Genomic DNA, 26,580 nt, shown 5'->3' with positions numbered 1-26,580 from the left:
GAAAAGTTTTGGGATCATGTTCTTGTGACATTCTAAGTTCTTTTTCCTCAATATATTTAGCGTACTGATCAAATCTAAGTATTTAGTATTTTTTTTATCCTTGCTTATCTATAATTTTTGGGGTAAAGATCATTTGAACACATCTCTTTTTGTAAGATTTCCTTAAGAAAAGCCATCACACATTGGAGGGATGGGCCTATTAGAAGCCTTTCAGGTTTCTGAAAATAGAGGAAAAGCCTAAGACATTTATTCAGTTTTGGAACTTCTTTTTCTTTTTTTTTTTTTTTTTGGCTTTTCGAGACAGGGTTTCTCTGTGCAGTTTTGCGCCTTTCCTGGAACTCACTTAGTAGCCCAGGCTGGCCTCGAACTCACAGCGATCCGCCTGGCTCTGCCTCCCGAGTGCTGGGATTAAAGGCGTGCGCCACCACCGCCCGGCTCAGTTTTGGAATTTCAAATGTATATTTTTTCAGATGTGAGGTATTAGGGATTTTTTTTACAATTTATGAAAATGAAATGATTAAATATTAATGAAATAAACCTTTTTTTATTTTACAATACTATTCAGTTCTACATAACAGCCACAAATTCTCTTGTTCTCCCCCTTCCTGCCCCCCTCCCCTTCCCCCCAGCCCAACCGCCATTCCCACCACCTCCAGATCAAGGCCAACCCGAGGACTGAGATCGACCTGATAGACTCAGTCCAGGCAGGTCCAGTCCCCTCCTCCCAGACAGAGTCAAGCGTCCCTGTATAAGTCCCAGGTTTCAAACAGCTATCTCATGCAGCGAGCCCAGGACCTGGTACCACTGCCTAGATGCCTCCCAAACAGATCAAGACAATCAACTTTCTCACCTATTCAGAGGGCCTGATCCAGTTGGGGGCCCCTCAGCCTTTGGTTCATAGTTCATGTGTTTCCATTCATTTGGCTATTTGTCCCTGTGCTTTATCCAACCTTGGTTTCAACAATTCTCGCTCATATAAACCCTCCCCTTTCTCGCTAATTAGACTCCCAGCACTCCACCCGGGGGCCTAGCTGTGGATGTCTGCATCCAGATTCCTCAGTCCTTGGATGGGGTTTCTGGCACGACTCTTAGGGTGTTTGGCCATCCCATCACCAGAGTAGGTCAGTCCCGTCTGTCTCTCGACCATTGACAGCAGTCTTTTGTGGGGGTATCTTTGAGGATTTCTGTGGGCCTCTTTAGCACTTTGTTTCTTCCTCTTCTCATGTGGTCTTCATTTACCATGGACTCCTATTCCTTGTTCTCCCTCTCTGTTCTTGATCCAGGTGGGATCTCCCACTCTCTTTCCCTCGACCCTCACCATTCATTGCTCCCACTCATGTCCAGGCTGTTCATGTAGATCTCATCCAAAATTCTTTTTATTTTAAAGATATTTTTTATTTACTTTGTATACAGCATGTATGACCAGAAGAGGGCACCAGATCTCGTTAGAGATGTTTATGAGCCACCATGTGTTTGCTGGGAATTGAACTAAGGACCTATAGAAGAACAGTCAGTGCTCTTAACCGCTGAGCCATCTCTCCAGCCCGAAATAAAACCTTTTTTTGGTTAATTCTGGGAGAATCTTATTTGATTATGTAGATAGACATAGAACAATCAGATTTACATTTATAACTAAAAAAATAAAGCTATATCAGTGATGGAAACAACTTATCTAATATGCTGTGTATGATATATATCACTCTAATGGTCAAAGACACACATGTCAAATTTACATTTTCTGATGACTAATCTCTCTGAGAAATCATTATTGTTCACTGGATCGAAGTCCATGTATAGAGGCTATTGAAAAAGGAGCCAAGTGAGTTATTGAAGTGAAAAAATACTGATAGAGTCTGCCAAGCAAGATGGTGGCTCATGTCCAGAAATCTTACTCAGTACTAATTTAGTTCCTTTTGACTTTGGCAAGGGTTACACAAGCATTGATATCAGGAAAGTTCTGGTGACTAGAGATTTGTAGTCAGTGCTCCAAAGTTGTAAAACCTGGTAGTTGTTAATGTGTGGGTCCTGATGCCTCTGTAAACCTGGAGGCTGTGTTAGTCACACAATGTATATTTAGCCTTGAGGGAGATTAGAGAGATGAGGAATTTTTGGCACATCTCAATCTCCTACTGCCTTTCTCTGAATGTCTAGAATGTCTGTGTGCAAAGTTTAACAGAAGCAATCTGACCCCAAAGCAAGAGAATAAAGGATACAGATGCAGTGCGAAGGTGGAGATGTCAAGCTTATGACCTGTTTTGTCACCCTAGAACAATCTGCAAGCTCAACTGAAGAGTCCGTGCTTTCAGCAAAAGTCTATGCTAAGGCACTCAGGCAACCAACATGATCATAACCCACAAATCAGCGTGATATTTATAGGAAATCAAAGTGAAGAAATACATCTTACATTGTTCACCAGCATGGTCCAAGATTAGTGATTTTCAAGTTAGCTGAACACAAGAGAAGCTATAGGCTTTAGTTAGATTTCAAAAGCATGTAAAAATTCAATTCATTAAATCATCAGGAAGTTCTGAAAATGTTCACATCTGTCCAGTTGGAGACATTCTGAGCTCTTATTTTTAAACAGTCTAGATAATAGGACAAGTCTTGGAAGTTAAGTAATGACTGATCTCAATGTAAAAACCTGTGTCAACTCAAAGAGATCATTTATTCTGAATTGACTTCAACTCAGAGACAAGGATTCAGCTTGCTATGTATACTGGAAGCTTTTTATATAGGAACAGAACAAAAGAAAGTCACAAATCAATGCACCTTTCAAATACTAGCAGGGTCATCAGGTAGGCGATTGGAGCAAAGTAGAAATATCTTTGTTATAGTCCTTAGATGCTGTCTGCAGACATTTTTAGCATTTGAATTGGTAGAAACTGGTGGCTAGTTAATGCATTCCAAAAGGATTTTGCCTGATAGTTACAAGGCTGGGAGGGTAGGATGAAGGAGGGGTGAGTGAGGGGTAGCTATCACTCAATTGTAAATTGGATATCTACACAACACTCCCTCAGTTCAAGGTACAGGCATCTTCTTGGAAGATAGGGCAGAAGAATTGTAAGAGCCAGAGGCAGTGCTCATTGGCAGGGAAACAGTCTCCTGTGGATATGACAATGAAATACAGCAGGGAGCTCTACCAATGGCCTGTATCCCAGTGCACAGATTTGATTTTAATCTGTTGAATGCTATGAAATAATTATTAGTTAGAATAATAAAATCTACATACATTTTTCTGAAATAATCATTTTTTTCTCACTGTTTCTGTTTAAAAACTAAAGTACAGCTTTTCTTCATAGTTCTTTAATAAGAGCACTTGGTTATTTAAATAGAGAATAAAATGTGTAACTGTATATTAAATAAATAATGTACAGTGAATATACTTGTCCTAGATATAATTCAGTATCTAGAATTCCAATTAGTCATCACTAATTCCCTCAATTATATATCCTCTGTAAAAAAGAACAGAGTGGTCCTATAACATGTATTCAAGGGAGTGCATAATTCTCAGTGAGATTTTCATAACAACTATCATGAATTAGGATGTAAACTTGGTGTTTTACATTAGGGTTTCTATTGCTGTTAAGAGACACCATGATCACGGCAACCCTTATAAAGGAAAAAACATTTAATTGAGTTGTCTTACACTTTCAGAGATTTAATCCATTATCATCATGGTGGGACATGGTGGTGTACAGGCAGATATGGTGCTGCAGAAGTAGTCAAATGTCCTACATCTTTTTGAAGGCAACAGGAAGTGGTCTGTCTTACTGGTAGTACTTTGAGCAAAGGAGAACTCAAAGCCTACCCCACAGTGACACACTTCCTCCACGGAGGCCACACCTACTTTACAAAGCTCCACTTCCTAGTAGTGGCACTCCCATTGAGTACTGTTCTTTAACCCACCATATTCCATTTCTTTGCCCACAAAAGCTTGAAGGCATATCATCATGCAAAAATGCATTCCGTCCAACTTCAAAAGTCCCCATAATCTATAGCCTTCTTAAACTTACTTAAAAGTATAAAGTTCAAAGTCTCTTCTGAGATTATTGCAATCTCTTAACTCTAATTCCTGTAAAATCAAATAAAACAGCAGATCATAATCTTCCAACATATAATGACACAGGATATACATTACCATTCCAAAAGGTAGGGAAGTGAACATAGTGAGCCTAAATAAGACTGAAAAACAGCTGGGCAAACTTCAGACTTTGATGATATTCACCTGATTCCTCTTGAGCATGGTTGACTTAACAGGGATTATATCCTTAATGAAAAATGACTCTCTCCCCACTTGGAAGTATCAACTCTCAATAGTTTTTCAGTTAGGGGTATGGGTTAATGAGCCCCTTTTATCTCCATACTTCATGTTCCTATATCACCTAATAGGGCTACAAGGCTAGGGAGTGTTAGTTTTCTTCAGCCATGATGATACAACAGCACTGATTTGACTCAGTGGGTTATCACAAGAGGACATATTTGAGAGGAGGATGTGGCAGACAGGCTGTAAGAGGAGCTGGAGAAGAAATGGGAGTAGATATAACCACAACACACTGAATACATATATAAAGTTCTCAGAGAATATGTGGAGGCACAACTAACAGTAAAGGCTTTTTGGAGAGCCACAAGAAAACTTTCTACTGTATAAGAGTCCTAATACATATGAATGGGATTAAAATGAAGTTGCCATATAATGTGGAAGACAGTACCTCAACTAGCCATTTTATGCCACCAACTAAAACTTCCAGTCCCAGGAATGGGTTGCATTGTTTTAACTTGTTGACCAATAGGGACCTATAGACAGGTCTCTCTGACCTCACAGGCCATTGACAAAAAAATTGTTGGTTTTTCCCAAGAACATGATAAGGTCTTATTGCTGACACCACTTATGTCATTGAACATGGAGAAATCCAGCTGGTACCCAGCTAGAACATTCATAGTACTGGAAGTCACTTTGTATGTTGCTGGAGAAGAGAAATGAATTAAAAAAAATAAAAAGAAAACCAACCAACAAAAATGTTTGTAACATTGTATAGAACATATTTAATGAATCACAAAGTCTTGATCACTTTGGGACCCCCAAGGAATGTCTGTCCTGTGGGGATCATTTTAAGTTCGCCCTAAGGCATTTTGTTCCCTCAGTAATTTTAGAGAGTGAGAAATAATTGAGGTTCACTTTTGTAGTTACTGTATTTCTTTCATCCTAAACAGAAAAACATCTGTAATTGGGGTATTTCATTTTTTTTTAAAAAAATTCTGTCTGCTCTATTATTTCTTTTATTCATAGACTTCAGCAATCTTGTGTTTGTTATTTACAGAAGTGATCCGTGATTCTTCTCATGTTCTGACATTTGTTTCTGAATTCATTCAGTCTTCTTGGTACATTGTCCTACTTCAGATCTGTACTTTCATGTCCAGTTCAAGGTTCAATGTAAAAATTTAGCCATATTCACTCTTTTTAACTTCTGCTTGTGACAACTTCACAATTTCATCAGCTTGTAGGCTAGTGTCTTGGCAAATTTTGTTCCTTTTGTTTTCCTGTATCCATTTTACTAGAAGACTTGCTGAATCCTCTCTTGCAGTGTCTCTTTTATATTTTTTGTTTATCAGAACTTCTCATAATGTTACTCTTAATTCAGGGACCTTCTTTTCCCTTTCCTCCTCTCTTCCACTTCATTTCTGCTTTCATGTACTTCCTCCTCACTCCCTGTCTCTCACCATGTCTTCTCTTCCCACTGCTGTAGTTGCTTCGCACCTCATGCTACTTCCCTAGTGCTGGTCATTTCCCTAGTGTTCTCAGGCCATCTCAATCTTTCTGAGTCCTTTAATGTTTCAGTTTGTGCCACAAAAGAATAAAACCTTTTAATGGCTCACAATGCCATTACAAAAGGAACAGGACATAGATTTTGGCAGTTCAAACCTTATTATTGTACACTTTTACAAATGTTCCTCTTATCTCTGTCTATGCAACTATTTGTGGAAAAAGATATGGGGTAATCTCAGTATTATTCAGAAAAGCAGGGTGATATTCATCGATGAGAACTATGACTTTTTCTTTTTCTTTTTTCTTGTCTTAGTAACTCCAATCTGGAATTACCTTGATGGCCTCTGGGTATTGTCTGTGGCTGTACATTCTTTATGGATATCATTGCTTTCCACCTTCTTGTCTATAATTAAGAGCACTGACATCTTAAACTTCTTTGTGAGCAATATCCCGTGTATATATTCTTAGAGAACTGCAAAGGATGATCATTTATTCATGCTTCTATACATTTTTATAGACACCCCTGGCCTATATCAAGTTTAATTGTTTTAAGTGCATCAGAAGTAGCTGTGAGTAAAACAGATAAAATTCCTTTGACATCACAGACTTTGATGAAGAAATATGTGTGATACGTATGAAAGAAGCTATTATCAACAAACACATAGGATTTTGTCTACTGATGCAAAGTATAGTGAATCCATTAATACTTGGACAGGTTTTCTATTTGGAAAGTGCCCAAGTTAACAGGGAAAAATGTGAGTAAATCTGGAACACAGGTGGTATGAAGGAAGAATGGAGAATAATGGAGCAGGAGGATTAAGTTGGACAAGATATGGGAGGGCAATATAGACTGAGGAGTTTGAGGAGAGATAACTAACGTTGAGAGCTTTGAGAAAGTCATTTGTAATCCTACTACTGTATAAGCTTCTAAAGATATATTCATGTATAAAGATGGTTTAAATGGCGTTTCTCTAAAATTGGGAGACAGTCTTCCTCCTTAGACATCATGGGCTATCAAAGAAAAACTGAGATTCATTAATGAGCTATATTTTTGGAGTTGTTTGCCACTTGTGTTCCTTAGAACCTCCTGATATTACAGGCTCACGCCACTGCTCTTGATTATGCCCATTACATGGTGGTGAGATTTGATGGAGGAGATACCATATATTCAAGTCATAACATGGGGAAAATAAAGCTTCATCCCTATTTTCTAGCTTCTACAGTGCTTAAGGTCCAGGGAGGCTATCACAGGGAAATTGTAATAATCAATTACACATAGCTGTGAATCCTGAGAGATACAATAATTGCTGACCTGGCAGAAAACACCCTCTAGTGCTATATTGGTTGTGGGAGCCAGTTTTCGGGTTCCTCATGGCTTTACCCAGCAGGTCTGTATAGAAGATGATTAGGGCCACGGGCCTGAGTACAGGTATCTGAAATGGTCTGCACTTGGCTGTGCCAGGGATGGTGTGGGGAATATGGGGGATGTGAAGGGGGGTTGGTCTTTTGCTCTACCCCTTGGTGTTTCTATAAATTTCCTGGGGCAGAGACTGTTGGGCCCTTTGGAATAGGTTCCAGGCCCTCTTGAAGCTATCCTTTATTTTCTATCTGTTTATCTTCACAATATAAATCCTTCTATCTAATATTTCCTGCTGCTCACACTCAAGAAAACTCTGGGGGAACTGTGGGGTTGGTGGGTAAATGCCTCCACAATTGGTACAAGTCTTGTGGGAGAAAACATTGAGGGTTTTTTTTTTTTTTTTGGATTTTAGACTTGTCCCACAGACAGAACTCATTCCTAGTGTAATTCATGGGGCAAACTAACAGAGACTAGATATGTTTTAGGTTCCAGAGAAGTGCTGTTTTTCTGCTTTGGATATAGAATTAAACTGACCTCTAATAAATTTCTATTATATGTGTACCCATAGATTAGTGCATCTCCACCTTCATCAGAAATACTTCTTTCAGCAATAGATAGTGATTACCACAGACATTCATAACTTGGAAATAGACAGAGAAAAAGAGTCTGGGAGTGCTGAATCCTAAATGGGACCTCCACATCATACCCCTTCTCCCAAGCCTAAGTGGTCATAAGGGAATTAGGGGTGGAAAGATTGTAAAGCCCAGAGGTGATAGATGACTTCACTGAAGCAATGTTTTCAAGACACAGTATGATTAATTCTCAAATAAACTCACAGTGGCTGCAACAGTATGCATAAGACCTGTGTAAAATCAAATATGACAAAATACAGACATTGAGGGAGGATATGATCATGAAATTCCATCTCAGCTATGGTCTATTATGTAGCCACTGGGAAAAACATCTTCAGTTCAAAGGATAGGGCCCCAGAGAGGGTACTTATTGTGGTGGTATTGTGTTCCCCAAAATACTGTGTACTCTAATAACTTATCTGGGGTCAGAGAACAGACAAGCCACTAGTTAGGCAGTGATAGCACACGCCTTTAATCCTAGCATTCCAGAGACAGAAATCCCTCTGGATCTCTGTGAGTTCAAGGCCACATTGGAAATAGCCAAGCATGGTGACACACGCCTTTAATCCCAGATAGCCAGGCTTTAATCCTAGGGAGTGGTGGTAGAAAGCAGAAAGATATATAAGGCGTGAGGACCAGAAACTAGAAGCATTTTGGCTGGTTAAGCTTTTGGCTGGTTAAGCATTTGGCTGGTTAACCATTTGGCTGGTTAAGCATTTGTCTGGTTAAGCATTCAGGCTTTTGAGCAGTAATTCAGCTGAGAGCCATTGGGATGAGGACACAGAAGATTCCAGTCTGAGGAAACAGGACCAGCTGAGGATCTGGCCATGTGAGGTTAGCTGTGGCTTGTTCTGTCTCTCTGATCTACCAGCATTGACCCCAATAACTGGCCTCGGGTTTGATTTTATTAATAAGAACTTTTAAGATTCATGCTACAACTTATACTCACACAGAAATCCCTACATTTATATACACACTGGCAGTGTTGAGCAAACTCAATAGGTTCAAAAAATATGGGAAAAAGGTTGAAGTTGTATGAGATTAATGGTAGGGTATTGGGGGAGGGATTTCAGAAGGATGCAGGGTGAACTTGATGAAAACACATTGTATATATGAATAAAATTTCCAAACAATAAATACAAAATGGAATTGTATACCTCCAATAAGCCAATGTCATTACTATTGAACTAGTCCCTAAGTACAATGGCAATAAAGCATGATCTCTTGGGGAAAATACCTAGGAAACATAAACTTTTCAATTTTTAATGAGGTTCCTAAGATTACAATTTCATAAAACTCTCTTGAGTTTTAATCAGTTGGATCTTTAGACATCAGTGGATGTTATTTAACAACCTCTTGAATAGAGAGAACAACCTTGGAAAAGTCACCACTGGAAATAATGATCTACAATCATGGCTTTTCTTAATCTCCAGAAATGATGGCTCTGACTTTGCTGTCCAAAATTAATTTCCCTTATCACTGGAAAGGCAAGTGTAGTAACAACAGAAAAGAATATATATAAATTAAAATATATATATTTGGGGCTATGAACCTTTACTGGGTCACATGCTCATCTGTGAGAGTAGAGATGTGTCTGTGAGTTCACTTATGAGTTCCTCATGCACAAGGGTAAGTATTGAATAGGATACATGCTTGTTTTTCTTTCTCTAAACCATGCTGAGTTTTTGATGTGCCTTGTGTCTTCCTTTTTGAGATTATCATTGAACGTTAAGTGGGATGTGGTTTTCATGATAACAGAAGAACAGGGATGTTGAAGAACCAAAATGGTTACTGGTTCCCTAAATATTATTCCTAAGGAAATAGCCTTTCATTTGTTTATGTTTATTTCTGTACATGAACTTCCATAAAATACAGAAAGCAAAATCACAGAAAAGTGTGAACTTGACTTTACCATTCAATTTTGTTCTTAGTCCTATTTTAATGGGGTAGTTGGGGTAGGGCAGGGATTTTATTTTAATGTTATGATTTTTACTGCTCTCACAGATATGACCTAGAGAAGAATGGCCTCAGAAAATGATTCTTCAGTGAAGGAGTTCATCCTGCTGGGCTTGACACAGCAGCCAGAGCTCCAGCTGCCTCTCTTCTTCCTCTTTTTGGGAATCTATGTGGTCTCCATGGTAGGGAACCTGGGCTTGATGGTTCTGATTGTTTTGAACCCTCACCTGCACACTCCCATGTACTACTTTCTCTTCAACCTTGCCTTCATCGATTCCTGCTGCTCCTCTGTCATAAACCCTCAAATCCTGGTGAGTTTTGTGAAGCAGAACATCATCTCCCATGCTGAGTGCATGTCACAACTCTTTTTCTTCTGCTTCTTCATTATTGATGAATGCTACATTTTGACAGCCATGGCCTATGACAGATATGCTGCCATCTGTAAACCCTTGCTTTACCAGGTGACCATGTCCCATCAGACCTGCCATTTGATGCTTGTGGGTGTGTATGTGATGGGGTTTGCAGGAGCCATGGCCCATACTGGTAGCATACTAAGTCTGACCTTCTGTGATGGCAACATCATCAATCACTATGTGTGTGACATAGTTCCTCTCCGGAAGCTCTCTTGCACAAATACTGCCACCAATGAGCTGGTGGTTTTCATTGTTGTTAGTATCAATGTAACAGTGCCCACCATAACTATCTTTATTTCTTACACCTTAATACTCTTCAACATCCTTGGCATCCGTTCTGCAGAGGGTAGGTCAAAAGCCTTCAATACCTGTGGCTCCCATGTAATAGCAGTTTCTCTTTTCTTTGGAGCCTCATCATTTATGTATCTTAAGCCTACTAGTTCATCTGTGGATGATGATAAAGTAGCTACCATTTTTTATACCATTATGGGCTCAATGCTGAATCCTCTCATCTACAGTTTAAGAAATAAGGATGTTCACATTGCACTGAGAAAAACTTTGAAGAAAAGGATTTTTACCTAAGTAGAATCTGTATTTGTTCTGTAAGTAAATCTTAGGACCTGTGAAGCATAGGACTGGAAGAGTTGCTAATTTGTAGAGCATTTGTTTCTGTGTGTGAGGTCCTGGATTTGACCCACTGTTTTCAAAATCTTCAATGAAAACAACTAAAATAACATCAAAATCCTAACCAGTGGTGAGAATAGTATGGAATTAAAACTATTTAACATTATACAAAATTAATTTGATTATCAAAAAATTCAGAAGTCAAGACAGTGAAGGGTATAGAGCATAGTCTATTTCTTAATTTTCCCAAATCACATGTATCTTTTTTCAATTTTGAAAACTGAACAACATATTTGTGCAGCAATCTACCAGTATGTTACACTCTAAGCTTAGATATCACCAGGATTTAAGTATACAAAGCGCTGGATGATATTATACTCAGAAATCATAAGATCATGTGATCTTTTAAATGTACATTTTTTTCATGTGTTTGTAGGTGGTGTGTTTGGGGAATCATATGCATGCTCTCTTGCATGGTAGACAAATGCTCCTCCATTTATCCACCTAAGCACAACTGTGAGATCGTTGACTAGGGTGCACCTAGAAGTTATGTCATTGTGCTACTGACTTACTGATTTCAGTAGTCTTAGAGACACTGTCTCATTCATTCAGTTAATAACCCTCTGGGGATATTTGTCGATTTCTTTTTGAATGGTTCCTTTGTATCTCCAAAGGTTCAAATATGGAGGGGAAAAGCCTTTTTTGTTCCTGTCTTTTCTGTTTAGCCTTAATTCAGTTTGGTAAAGAGGATTTGATGAGTCTATTGTGATTCCAGTGCTTGCAGACTGAATATGAAACAGCAACTATGGTCATTTAGGATAAATGAACCTGAGGGCAAGAATGTGCATATAAAGACAAGCTGTGTGTTCATTGGGAAGGATTTGACTAAGCCATTTTACTTCTCATTGCTAAAGGAATTTTGTCTTGTCCTCAAATTAATTATATAACCCAAATTTATTAGTAGTAATCTCTTTCCCTTTAATAATTTTACTTTCATAATATACAGTGGTTAATTTTATTGGAGAGCAAGTGTAAATTGAGTATCTATACAATTTTAGACATCAAGATATCTAGGATTATGTCAAAATTACAAATGTAGCTCTGAAGAATGCTCAAGATGCTTATGATCTCAGAAGGCTACAGACTAGTAAGGTGGAGATAAAATTAAATTTTGTATTTGTAAATATATAATGGAAAAATAATACACAAAATCTTGTAAGAATGTAATTTTCTGAGAATAACTGTCTAATGTCTTGGGTGGACTGGTCACAGAACTCTTTATAAGAGGTGGCAGGTGACTTGACTGTAGGCATAGTTGCCCACAGAACAGCTAAGGAAAGGGAGCAGCTGAGCAGAGTTTTAGAGGCAGCAACTACCTTGATGATGAGGAAGAATGGTTTTTGGAAGCAGATGAATGCTTTGGCAGAAGGCTAAGCAGAAGAATGTGTATAAAAGTGTAAGGAATAATTAACATGAGGTTGAATTGGGGATTTGTAAGGGAAAAGAATGGATGTAAACAATCACAATAAATTCTGAGTGACATCAGTCCAACATCTGACAACGTTTTTCATCCTTCTCTATTCTGAAGTGTGGTTAATGTTCATCTATACTTAATGCAGCTTCAGGAAAAATTGGTACTGAAATTCATGAAACAATAAATTTAAACAATAAAAATTTGCACGACCTGCAGGTGAGGTCATGATTCTTTGCCTGTTGTACACACCTGAAAAATGAGTCAAGGTTGCTAGATGTCAGCTGAAACAGCAGTAAGTGTTTGGCTTGAAGCCCCTTGATCCTATGTCTACATGAGTTTAGTAAGCTGTGTCAAATGGAAGGACCAAGAGAAATGACTTGATTTTCAGTCTGAATTCAGCAAGTGTTGAGTCTGAGTCTTCTGTGTCTTTGATTCTGCACATCTAATATTAGAACTTCTGTGGAAGTTACACATAAAATAAATGACAAATAATTATGTACTATTAAAAACACTGTAATACTTTATTTTAAATACCATATCACAGAAACATAAACATGTATTTTTTTCACTTAACTTCCTTGAGGTAAGTATGTACCTGATTCTCAATAGTTTCTCACTGCTTATTTTTGTTCTTTTGCCTTGAGACAGGCTTGTGTGGTTCATCTCAGTGTGGTCTTGAATTTATCATCCTCTTGTCTTTGTTTCTTGAGGACTGAGATAACAGGCCACTGTTATCTTGGCCTAACAAGTTCTCGGAATTAATAGTGTCCCTCTGGTAGTTCCAGCATAGCTGCCATTGCTAGTAACAGTGTAACGACCTGATGATTGATATCGGTATCACTGTCACTGCAGTTGGGTTGGGAGAGAATTTGTGTTAATACATAGTTGGTGTTAACTTGGGGTTATTTAAGATTCATATACATCTATGAAAAATGTATTTATTGTTACATTTGTAAGATTAATTCAAGCTGTAATATTAAAGCAACTATAATTTGTCACATATAATACATATGAATCATCATATGGAGAAAAGAACCAAGAGCATACTGAAACATAGTTAAGGAAACATTGTTGTTTTGTACTACCAGGAATGAATGTAGTATCTTCCCATGCCAATAGCTATGAATACACAGCCAGTTCGAAGGGATTTTATTTGAGAAATAGTATCATTTTATATACTTACTTTTTGTTCATTTAATACAAAGCAATAATACCTAAGAAATCAAGATAACCACAACTCCTAAAAGCTACGTCATTTTATGTGAGACTCATTCACAAAATGTGGTATATATTAAATGCCTTAATTCTGAAGCCAGGATAAATTGTTAAGTCATCTGTAAATAGCAGTGTGTATATGTATACATATCATAATCCTTTTAATAAAAAAAAAATTGAAATTCCAAGCAGTATGTGGTTTCATGCCTGTGTGGGTTGACTTGCCTCCTTTTCTCCCCTAGTGATATGAATCACAACATCAGGTCTTACTAATTTGATAATGCTGTCTCTGTGCAATCCCATATTGTCTTTACTTTCCTGATAGAATAGTGGTCATTAAGTAGGTTTGTTCCTGCATGAACTTTTGTTGGTGTCCCATTCCCCAGAACAGTGGATTTTAACAGTACTAGGTTCTTCATGGTGTGATCAGTTTAACACTCATTTAAGTTACTTTGCAATAATGTTAAGGTTGGTCCCAAACCAATCTGACTAGTGTCCTTAGGAGAAAAGAAAACATCAAGAATGGATGTACACATAGGAAGGACCTGGTGACAGCACAGCAAAAGCATGGTCATCTAACTGTCAACCAAACAGAGAAGCCTCAGAAAACACATAACCCACACTTGAAGGAGGACTTTCAGCCCCAGAGCTGCAAGACAATGATCTCCTCTTGTTTCAGCCAATCTGTCTATTGCACATTCCTGAAAATTTTTTTCACACACTTAAGCAAATGACACAGTGGTAAAAATACAACTTTAAACTTTGTGTGCCAGGTATTAAACACACATATGGAAGTGCTTTATCATAGTGCTATAAATATCCATTCCTCTTTTTACTTTTCACTTTGGAACAAGGTCTCACTGGGTTACTCTTCATGAACTTGAGCCCTTCCTGGAGTCCAGACATGTCTTGAACTCAGCATCCAGAGTTGTTAGGATTATAGGTATGCATCACCAGGCCCAGCTACTTTATAGTCTTAGGAGCCTATAGTGAGGTAAACAGAGCATTGGAACAAACAAACGAACAAACAAACAAACAAACAAACAACTCTGCTAGTTGTGGTGCACATACTTTATTAGTTACTGTAATTCCACACAGAGGAGTCTGAAGTAGAAAGCTGAACAGTTCAAGGCTTTCCTAAACCACAAAGTGAGTTCCAAGTCAGCTTGGGTTTTATAAGCAGACTGTGTCATTCAAATCAAACCCAACAACCAACCAACCGACCAAAAAAGCAAACAACCAAACAACCTATAAACTGAACAACCAATAAACCAAGCAACTAAATGAAACAACAACAACAACAACAACAACAAAAGCCACTAAAAAAGAGTAAACATGAAATACAAGTCTTTAAACTTTGGAAAGATGGTATTTTATGTAAAGAAATACAGTTTTAAGTTGATGAATAACAATTGCACATATTTGAGTGGCAATGTCTTCTAAAGTGAATTGTATTGAGGGATTGTGACTGAGAGAACAAGGAAGATAGTAATTGGAATGAGAACACAAAGCTAAGCTCCCAGAGAAAGAAAAGACTGTTTCCAAAATGGCATCTCAACACTGAGTTCTTATAGATGAAGAAGAAAATAAGGAGGAAGAGGATGAGGATGAGGAAGAGGATGAGGAGGAAGGAGAAGAAGAAAGAAAAGGAGAAGAGGATGAGTAGGAGTAAGAGGAGGAGGAGGACAAAAAGGAGGAGGAAGATAGAGTAGGCGGAGGAGAAGGAGGAGGAGGAGGAAGAAAAAGAAGAAGAAGAAGAAGAAGAAGAAGAAGAAGAAGAAGAAGAAGAAGAAGAAGAAGAAGAAGAAGAAGAAGAAGAAGAAGAAGGAAGAAGAAGAAGAAGAAGAAGAAGAAGAAGAAGAAGAAGAAGAAGAAGAAGAAGAAGAAGAAGAAGAAGAAGAAGAAGAAGAAGAAAAGCAGCAGAAGCAGCAGCAGCGGCAGAAGCAGCAAGTTTATGGCAAGCACAGTGTTCATTACCACTGAGCTGGTACCTAGAAACAGCACTGGCTGCTGAACTACCATTGGTCATTTGTGTCCTCTACTCCAGGTAAGAAATGTGATGACCAAGAGAAGGCCACAATGACCTTGTTGACTGAAATCATGCCTCATGCTTCCCTGAGAAAAGTTTTGGGATCATGTTCTTGTGACATTCTAAGTTCTTTTTCCTCAATATATTTAGCGTACTGATCAAATCTAAGTATTTAGTATTTTTTTTATCCTTGCTTATCTATAATTTTTGGGGTAAAGATCATTTGAACACATCTCTTTTTGTAAGATTTCCTTAAGAAAAGCTATCACACATTGGTGGAATGGGCCTATTAGAAGCCTTTCAGATTTCTGAAAATAGAACAAAAGTCTAAGACATTTATTTAGTTTTGGAATTTCAAATGTATATTTTTTTCAGATGTGAGGTATTAGTGTTTTTTTTTTACAATTTATGAAAATGAAATGATTAAATATTAATGAAATAAAAACTTTTTTTGGTTAATTCTGGGAGAATCTTATTTGATTATGTAGATAGACATAGAACAATCAGATTTACATTTATAACTAAAAAAATAAAGCTATATCAGTGATGGAAACAACTTATCTAATATGCTGTGTATGATATATATTACTCTAATGGTCAAAGACACACATGTCAAATTTACATTTTCTGATGACTAATCTCTCTGAGAAATCATTATTGTTCACTGGATGGAAGTCCATGTATAGAGGCTATTGAAAAAGGAGCCAAGTGAGATACTGAAGTGAAAAAATACTGATAGAGTCTGCCAAGCAAGATGGTGGCTCATGTCCAGAAATGACCATCTTACTCAGTACTAATTTAGTTCCTTTTGACTTTGGCAAGGGTTACACAAGCATTGATATCAGGAAAGTTCTGGTGACTAGAGATTTGTAGTCAGTGCTCCAAAGTTGTAAAACCTGGTAGTTGTTAATGTGTGGGTCCTGATGCCTCTGTAAACCTGGAGGCTGTGTTAGTCACACAATGTATATTTAGCCTTGACGGAGATTAGAGAGATGAGGAATTTTTGGCATATCTCAATCTCCTACTGCCTTTCTCTGAATGTCTAGCATGTCTGTGTGCAAAGTTTAACAGAAGCAATCTGACCCCAAAGCAAGAGAATAAAGGATACAGATGCAGTGCGAAGGTGGAGATGTCAAGCTTATGACCTGTTTGGTCACCCTAGAACAATCTGCAAGCTCAACTGAAGAGTCCATGCTTTCAGCAAAAGTCTATGTTAAGGCACTCAGGCAGCCAACATGATCATAACCCACAAATCAGCATGATATTCATAGGAAATCAAAGTGAAGAAATACATCTTACATTGTTCACCAGCATGGTCCAAGATTAGTGATTTTCAAGTTAGCTGAACACAAGAGAAGCTATAGGCTTTAGTTAGATTTCAAAAGCATGTAAAAATTCAATTCATTAAATCATCAGGAAGTTCTGAAAATGTTCACATCTGTCCACTTGGGGACATTCTGAGCTCTTATTTTTAAACAGTCTAGATAATAGGACAAGTCTTGGAAGTTAAGTGATGACTGATCTCAATGTAAAAACCTGTGTCAACTCAAAGAGATCATTTATTCTGAATTGACTTCAACTCAGAGACAAGGATTCAGCTTGCTATGTATACTGGAAGCTTTTTATATAGGAACAGAACAAAAGAAAGTCACAAATCAATGCACCTTTCAAATACTAGCAGGGTCATCAGGTAGGCGATTGGAGCAAAGTAGAAATATCTTTGTTATAGTCCTCAGATGCTGTCTGCTGACATTTTTAGCATTTGAATTGGTAGAAACTGGTGGCTAGTTAATGCATTCAGAAAGGATTTTGCCAGATAGTTACAAGGCTGGGAGGGTAGGATGAAGGATTGGTGAGTGAGGGGTAGCTATCACTCAATTGTAAATTGGACAACTACACAACACTCCCTCACTCCAAGGTACAGGCATCTTCTTGGAAGATAGGGCAGAAGAATTGTAAGAGCCAGAGGCAGTGCTCATTGGCAGGGAAACAGTCTCCTGTGGATATGACAATGAAATACAGGAGGGAGCTCAACCAATGGCCTGTATCCCAATGCACAGATTTGATTTTAATCTGTTGAATGCTATGAAATAATTATTAGTTAGAATAATAAAATCTACATACATTTTTCTGAAATAGTCATTTTTTTCTCACTGTTTCTGTTTAAAAACTAAAGTACAGCTTTTCTTCAAAATTCTTTAATAAGAGCAATTGGTTATTTAAATAGAGAATAAAATGTGCAACTGTATAGTAAATAAATAATGTACAGTGCATATACTTGTCCTAGAAATAATTCAGTATCTAGAATTCCAATTAGTCATCACTAATTCCCTCAATTATATATCTTCTGTATAAAAAGAACAGAGTGGTCCTATAACATGTATTCAAGGGAGTGCATAATTCTCAGTGAGATTTTCATAACAACTATCATGAATTAGGGTGTAAACTCAGTGTTTTTTGTTAGGGTTTCTATTGCTGTTAAGAGACACCATGATCACGGCAACTCTTATAAAGGAAAAAAAAACATTTAATTGAGTTGTCTTACACTTTCAGAGGTTTAATCCATTATCATCATGGTGGGACATGGTGGTGTACAGGCAGATATGGTGCTGCAGAAGTAGTCAAATGTCCTTCATTTTTTGAAGGCAACAGGAAGTGGTCTGTCTCACTGGTAGTACTTTGAGCAAAGGAGAACTCAAAGCCTACCCCACAGTGACACACTTCCTCCACGGAGGCCACACCTACTTTACAAAGCTCCACTTCCTAGTAGTAACACTCCCTTTGAATAATGTTCTTTAACCCACCACATTCCATTCCTTTGCCCACAAAAGCTTGAAGGCATATCATCATGCAAAAATGCATTCCGTCCAACTTCAAAAGTCCCCATAGACTATAGCCTTCTTAAACTTACTTAAAAGTATAAAGTTCAAGTCTCTTCTGAGATTATTGCAATCTCTTAACACTAATACCTGTAAAATCAAATAAAACAGCAGATCATAATCTTCCAACATATAATGACACAGGATATGCATTACCATTCCAAAAGGTAGGGAAGTGAACATAGTGAGCCTAAACAAGACTGAAAAACTGCTGGGCAAACTGCAGACTTTGATGATATTCACCTGATTCCTCCTGAGCATGGTTGAATTAACAGGGATTATATCCTTAATGAAAAATGACTCTCTCCCCACTTGGAAGTATCAACTCTCAATAGTTCCACAGTTAGGGGTATGGGTTCATGAGCCCCTCTTATCTCCATACTTCATGTTCCTATATCACCTAATAGGGCTACAAGGCTAGGGAGAGTTAGTTTTCTTTAGCCATGATGATACAACAGCACTGATTTGACTCAGTGGGTTATTACAAGAGGACATAAATTTGAGAGGAGGATGTGGCAGCAGGCTGTAAGAGGAGCTGGAGAAGGAATGGGAGTTGATATAACCAAAACACATTGAATACATATATGAAGTTCTCAGAGAATATGTGGAGGGACAACTAACAGAAAAGGCCTTTTGGAAAGCCACAACAAAACTTTCTACTATAGAAGAGTCCTAATACATAGAATGGAATTTAAATGAAGTCACCATATAATGTAGAACACAGTACCTCAACTAGCCATTTTATGCCACCAACTAAAACTTCCAGTCCCAGGAATGGGTTGCATTGTTTTAACTTGTTGACCAATATGGTCCTATAGACAGGTCTCTCTGACCTCACAGGCCATTGATAAAGACATTGTTGGTTTTTCCCAAGAACATGATAAGGTCTTATTGCTGACACCACTTATGTCATTGAACATGGAGAAATCCAGCTGGTACCCAGCTAGAACATTCATAGTACTGGAAGTCACTTTGTATGTTGCTGGAGAAGAGAATTGAATAAAAAAAATAAAAAGAAAACCAACCAACAAAAATGTTTGTAACATTGTATAGAACATATTTAGTGAATCACAAAGTCTTGATCACTTTGGGACCCCCAAGGAATGTCTGTCCTGTGGGGATCATTTTAAGTTCGCCCTAAGGCATTTTGTTCCCTCAGTAATTTTAGAGAGTGAGAAATAATTGAGGTTCACTTTTGTAGTTACTGTATTTCTTTCATCCTAAACAGAAAAACATCTGTAATTGGGGTATTTCATTTTTTTTTTAAAAAATTCTGTCTGCTCTATTATTTCTTTTATTCATAGACTTCAGCATTCTTGTGTTTGTTATTTACAGAAGTGATCCGTGATTCTTCTCATGTTCTGACATTTGTTTCTGAATTCATTCAGTCTTCTTGGTACATTGTCCTACTTCAGATCTGTACTTTCATGTCCAGTTCAAGGTTCAATGTAAAAATTTAGCCATATTCACTCTTTCTAACTTCTGCTTGTGACAACTTCACAATTTCATCAGCTTGTAGGCTAGTGTCTTCGCAAATTTTGTTCCTTTTGTTTTCCTGTATCCATTTTACTAGAAGACTTGCTGAATCCTCTCTTGCAGTGTCTTTTTTATATTTTTTGTTTATCAGAACTTCTCATAGTGTTACTCTTAATTCAGGGACCTTCTTTTCCCTTTCCTCCTCTCTTCCACTTCATTTCTGCTTTCATGTACTTCCTCCTCACTCCCTGGCTCTCACCATGTCTTCTCTTCCCACTGCTGTAGTTGCTCTGCACCTCATGCTACTTCCCTTTCTCTAGTGATGGTCATTTCCCCAGTGTTCTCAGGCCATCTCAATCTTTCTGAGTCCTTTAAGGTTTCAGTTTGTGCCACAAAAGAATAAAAACCTTTTAATGGCTCACAATGCCATTACAAAAGGAACAGGACATAGATTTTGGCAGTTCAAACCTTATTATTGCACACTTTTACAAATGTTCCTCTTATCTCTGTCTATGCAACTATTTGTGGAAAAAGATATGGGGTTATCTCAGTATTATTCAGAAAAGCAGGGTGATATTCATGGATGAGAACTATGACTTTTTCTTTTTCTTTTTTCTTGTCTTAGTAACTCCAATCTGGAATTACCTTGATGGCCTCTGGGTATTGTCTGTGGCTGTACATTCTTTATGGATATCATTGCTCTCCACCTTCTTGTGTATATTTAAGAGCACTGACATCTTAAACTTCTTTGTGAGCAATATCCCGTGTATATATTCTTAGAGAACTGCAAAGGATGATTATTTATTCATGCTTCTATACATTTTTATAGACACCCCTGGCCTATATCAAGTTTAATTGTTTTAAGTGCATCAGAAGTAGCTGTGAGTAAAACAGATAAAATTCCTTTGACATCACAGACTTTGATGAAGAAATATGTGTGATATGTATGAAAGAAGCTATTATCAACAAACACATAGGATTTTGTCTACTGATGCAAAGTATAGTGAACCCATTAATAATTGGACAGGTTTTCTTGGTTTTCTATTTGGAAAGTGCCCAAGTTAACAGGGAAAAATGTGAGTAAATCTGGAACACAGGTGGTATGAAGGAAGAATGGAGAATAATGGAGCAGGAGGATTGAGTTGGACAAGATATGGGAGGGCAATATAGACGGAGGAGTTTGAGGAGAGATAACTAACATTAAGGCCTTTGAGAAAGTCATGTGTATTCTTACTACTGTATAAGCTTCTTAATATATATTCATGGATAAAAAGGAATTAGTGGAGTTATCCTAAAATTGGGAGACAGTGTTCCTACTAGACACTCTGGACTATCAAAGAAAAACTGAGATTCAGGAATGGGCTACATTTTTTGGCAATGTAGGCCGGTTATGTTCCATAGAACACCCCAATATTACAGGCTATTGCCACTGCTCTTGATTATGCCCCTTACTTGATGGTGAGATGTGAATCTTGAAGATACCATATATTCAAGTTATAACATGGAGAAATAAAGCTTGTATCTGCCTAGAAGTTTTATCCCTATTTTCTAGCTTCTATAGTGCTTAAAGTCTACGCAGGCTATCACAGGGAAATAGTAATAATCAATTATACATAGCTGTGACTCTTGAGAGATACAATAATTGCTGAACCTGCAGAATACACACTCTGGTGCTATACTGGTACAAGTGTTGTGGGAGTAACCAACCAGTTTCTTTTTGGACTTCAGACTTGCCCCACAGGCAGAACTCATTCTTAGAAAATTCATGGCATTAACTACCTCAGACTAGATAGGTTCTAGGTTCTAGGGAAGTACTGTTTTTATGTATTTCTACTGTGGATAAAGAATTAAACTGACTTCTAATAAATTTCTATTATACATGTACCCATGGATTAATGCATCTCTTAATCTTCATCAGAAAGGCTTCTTTTGACAGTATATAGTGATTAAAACAGACATTCTTATCTTGGAAATAGGCAGAGAATAAGAGCCTGGGAGTGCTGAATCCTAAATCGGACCTCTATATCAAACACTTCTCCTAAGCCTAAGTGGTCATAAGTGAATTAGGGGTGGGAAAATTGTAAAGCCCAGAGGTGATTGATAACTTCACTGAAACAATGTTTTTAAGACTCAACATGTTCCCTGCTCAAATAAACTCACGGTGGTTGTAACAGTATGCATAAGACCCGTGTAAAATCAAACATGACAAAATACAGACATTGAAGAAGGCTATGATCATGAAGTTCCACCTCAACTATTGTCAATTGTATAGCTACTGGGAGAAACATAGCCAGTTTTAAGAACCCCACAGAGGGTACTTATACTCACATAGATATCCCTACATTTATATGCCCACTGGCACTGCTGACTGAACTCAATAGGTTAAAAAAATAAGGAATAAAAGATGAAGTCATATGGAGGTTAGTGGTTGGAGGTTGGGGGAGGAATTTCAGAAGAAGGATGCAGGGGTAAATTTGATGAAAACACATTGTATATGTGAACAAAATTTCCAAATGATAAATACAAAACAAAACTGTATACCTTCAATAAGCCAATGTTGTTACTATTGAATTAATCCCTTAGTATCATGGCAATAAAGTGTGATCTCTTGTGGAAAATTCCTGGGAAACATAAACTTTTCAATTTTTAATGAGGTTCCTAAATTACAGTCTTATAAATCTCTCTTGAGTCTTAATTAGTTGGCTCTTTAGACATCAGTGAATGGTATTTAACAACCTCTGTGATAGAGGACAACCTTGGAAAAGTCACCACCAGAAATAATGATCTACATTCATGGCTTTTCATGATCTCAAGAAGTGATAGCTCTGACTTTGCCAGTAGAAAATTATTTTCCCTCATTACCAGAAAGGCAAATGTAGTAACATCAGAAAAGAATATATACATATGCAAAAACACATACACACATACAAATGTATATGTATATATGTACACATACATATATACATATGTTTTAGTCTATGGACCTTCAATGTCACTTGGTACTTGCCCATCTGTGAGAGTAGAGAAGTGTCTGTGAGGTCACTTAGGAGTTCCCCATGCACAAGGGTAAGTATTTAATAAGATGCATGCTTGTTTTACTTTCTCTAAACCTTGAGTTTTTGATGTGCCTTGTGTCTTCTCTTTTGAGATTATCATTGAACATTATGTGGGATATGGATTTTTAAGATAGCAGAAGAACAGAGATGTTGCAGAACCAAAAATGGTCACTTGCTCCCTGAATATTATTCCCATGGAAATGCCCTTTCTTTTATTTATGTTTATTTCTGTACATGAACTTCCATAAAATGTAGAAAGCAAAGGCACACAGAAGTGTGAGCTTGAGCTTATCATTCTACTCTGGTTCTTAATCTCATTTTAATGGTGTAGTTGGGATAGGGCTGGGATTTCATTTTAATGTTATGATTTTTTACTCTTCTCACAGATATGACCGGGAGAAAAATGGCCTTAGGCAATGACTCTTCAGTGAAGGAGTTCATCTTGTTGGGCTTGACACAGGAGCCAGAGCTCCAGCTGCCTCTCTTCTTCCTCTTCTTGGGAATCTATGTGGTCTCCATGGTGGGGAACCTGGGCTTGATCATTCTGATTATTTTGAATCCTCACCTGCACACCCCCATGTACTACTTTCTCTTCAACCTTGCCTTCACAGACCTCTGCTACTCCTCTGTCATAACTCCCAAAATGCTGGTGAGTTTTGTGAAGCAGAACATCATCTCCCATGCTGAGTGCATGACTCAGCTCTTTTTCTTCTGCTTCTTTGTTATTGACGAATGCTACATTTTGACAGCCATGGCCTATGACAGATATGCTGCCATCTGTAAACCCCTGCTTTACCAGGTCACCATGTCCCATCATGTCTGCCACTTGATTTTGGTGGGTGTGTATGTGATGGGGTTTGTGGGAGCCATGGCCCATACAGGTAGCATGCTAAGTCTGACCTTTTGTGATGGCAACATCATCAATCACTACATGTGTGACATACCTCCTCTCCAGAAGCTCTCCTGCACAGATATTGCCATCAATGAGTTAGTGGTGTTCATTGTTGTGGGTGTCAATGTCATAGTGCCCAGCCTGACTATCTTTGTTTCTTACACCTTGATACTCTTCAACATCCTTGGCATCCGTTCTGCAGAGGGTAGGTCAAAAGCCTTCAGTACCTGTGGCTCCCATGTAATAGCGGTTTCTCTTTTCTTTGGAGCCTCAGCATTCATGTATCTGAAGCCTTCTAGTATGTCTGTGGATGATGATAAAGTATCTACTATTTTTTATACCATTGTGGGCCCAATGTTGAATCCTTTCATCTACAGTTTAAGGAATAAGGATGTCCACATTGCACTGAAAAAAACTTTGAAAAAAAGGATTTTTACCTAAGTAGAATCTGTATTTGTTCGGTAAGTAAATCTTAGAACTTGTGAAGCATAGGACTTGAGTTGCTAATTTGTAGCACATTTGTTTATATGTGTGAGGCCCTGGATTTGATCCACTCTCTTGAAGAACTTCAGTGACAACAGCACTTAAATTAAGATCAAAATCCATAAGACAAAACAAAAAGAGAAAAGCAAAAACTGGTGGTGAGAATACTGTGGAATTAAAATTTTTTTAACTTTATGCAAATTTAAGTTAATTATCAGGGAAATTTCAGAAGTAAAGATAGTGAAGGATAATTAACCCATTATCATTTTAGAGTAGAGAGTGTAGTAGTCAATAATTTCCCAAAATTATATGTATCTTTTTTTCAGTATTGAAAACTTAACCAACACATCTGTACAGCTATCTGACAGTATGTTATACTCCAGCCTTAGAAATCACCAGGTTTAAGTACACAAAGCACTGGATAATATTATACTCAGAAATCATAAGATCATGTGATCTTTTAAAAGTACATTTTTTACACTTTTTTGCAGGTTGTGTGTTTGGGGAATCATATTCATGCTCTCTTGCATGGTAGGCAAATGCTCCTCCATTTATCTACCTTCAGCACAACTGTGAGATCTTTGACTAGGGTCTCCTAGAAGTTATGCCATTGTGCTACTGACATACAGATTTCAGTAGTCTTAGAGACATTGTCTCATTCATTCAGTTAATAACCCTCTGGGGATATTTGTCGATTTCTTTTTGAATGGCTCTTTTTAATCTCCAAAGGTTCAAATATGGAGGGGAAAAGCCTTTTTCGTTCCTGTCTTTTTTGTTTAGCCTCTTTGGTAAGGAGGAATTGATGAGTCTATTGTGATTCCAGTGCTTGCAGACTGAAAATGAAACAACAATTGCAGTCATTTAGGATAAAGGGAACCTATATTAGGTTTGTCTGTTTAGGAACTTGAGGGCAAGAATATGCATATAAAGCTATGTCTTCATTGGGAAGAATTTGAAGAATTTGAAAAAGCCATTTTACTTCTCACTGCTAAAAAATTCTGTCTTTTCCTCAAATATATTATATAATCTTAATTTATAAGTAGTCACTTCTTTCCCTTTCATAATTTTACTTTCATAATACATGGTGATATATTTTATTGAAGAACAAATATAAAGTGAGCATGTATCCAATTATATCCAATCAATATATCAATGATTTTGTCAAAATTACAAATGTAGTCTGAAGAATGCTCAAGACACTTATGATCTCAGAAGGCTACAGACTTGTAAGGTGGTTATAAAATTAAATTTTGTATTTGTGAATATATAATAGAAAAATAACACACAAAGTCTTGGAAGAATGTAATTGTACTTAGAATAACTGTCTAATGTCTTGGGTGGACTGGTCACAGAACTCTTTATAGGAGGTGGCAGGTGACTTGACTGTAGGCATAGTTGCCCACAGAACAGCTAAGGAAAGGGAGGATCTGAGCAGAGTTTTAGAGGCAGCAACTACCTTGATGATGAGGAAGAATGGTTTTGGGAAGCAGATGAATGCTGTGGCAGAAGGCTAAGCAGAAGAATGTGCATACAAGTGTGAGGAATAATTAACATGAGGTTGAATTGGGGATCTGCAAGGGAAAAGAATGGACATAAATAAGCACAATAAAAGTCTGAGTGATATCAATACAACATCTGACAGCTTTTTCATCCTTCTCTTATATTCTGAAGTGTGGTCAATGTTCATTTATAACTTATGCAGCTTCCATGATAAACTTGTATTGAAATTCATGAAAGAATAAATTTAAACAATAAAAATTTGCACGCCCTGCAGGAGGGGTGATGATTCTTTGCTAATTGTACACACCTGAAAGATGAGTCTAAGTTGCTAGATATCAGTGGAAACAGCAGCAGTAGTTAGGTGGGAGACACTTGATCTTGTGTCTAGATGAGTTTAGTAAGCTGTGACAAATGGAAGGACCGACAGATATGACTTGGTTTTTAGTCTGAATTCTGCAAGCATTGAGTCTGAGTCTTCTGTGTCTTTGATTTTGCACATGTGATATTAAAACTTCTGTGGAAGGTACACATAGAATAAGTGACAAGTAATGATATACATTTAAAAAATACTATAGCACTTTATTTTAAATACCATAGTCCAGAAACATAAACATGTATTTTTTTTTCACCTAACTTCCTTGAAGTAAGTATGTACCTGATTCTCAATAGCTTCTCACTGCTTATTTTTGTTCTTTGTCCTTTTGCTTTGAGACAGGATTGTATTGTGCATTTCAGTGTGGCCTTGAATTTATCATCCTCTTCTCTTTGTTTCTTGAGGACTGAGATAACAGGCGTGTACCACTACTCTTGGCCTAACAAGTTCTTGG

The 26,580-nt window shown here is 37.5% G+C and overlaps 1 protein-coding gene and 1 pseudogene across 1 annotated transcript; both read left to right on the top strand.

Annotated features, from left to right (window-relative positions):
* Positions 1 to 9,762: 9,762 nt before the first annotated feature.
* On the top strand, positions 9,763 to 10,769 carry LOC114684947 (annotated as a pseudogene).
* Positions 10,770 to 23,266: 12,497 nt separating this feature from the next.
* Positions 23,267 to 24,211, top strand: LOC114684945 (olfactory receptor 145-like). Its single transcript, XM_028859496.1, has one exon. It carries the CDS (start codon positions 23,267 to 23,269, stop codon positions 24,209 to 24,211), a length of 945 nt encoding a protein of 314 aa, XP_028715329.1.
* Positions 24,212 to 26,580: the final 2,369 nt, after the last annotated feature.

This window comes from Peromyscus leucopus, chromosome 7 (genome assembly GCF_004664715.2).
Source record: "Peromyscus leucopus breed LL Stock chromosome 7, UCI_PerLeu_2.1, whole genome shotgun sequence".
NCBI classification, from domain to species: domain Eukaryota; kingdom Metazoa; phylum Chordata; class Mammalia; order Rodentia; family Cricetidae; genus Peromyscus; species Peromyscus leucopus.
This window is presented reverse-complemented; position numbering and strand designations above follow the sequence as displayed.

Excerpts from the sequence above, each read along its gene's own strand:
- LOC114684945 (XM_028859496.1), top strand. The coding sequence starts at position 23,267 with ATGACCGGGAGAAAAATGGCCTTAGGCAATGACTCTTCAGTGAAGGAG.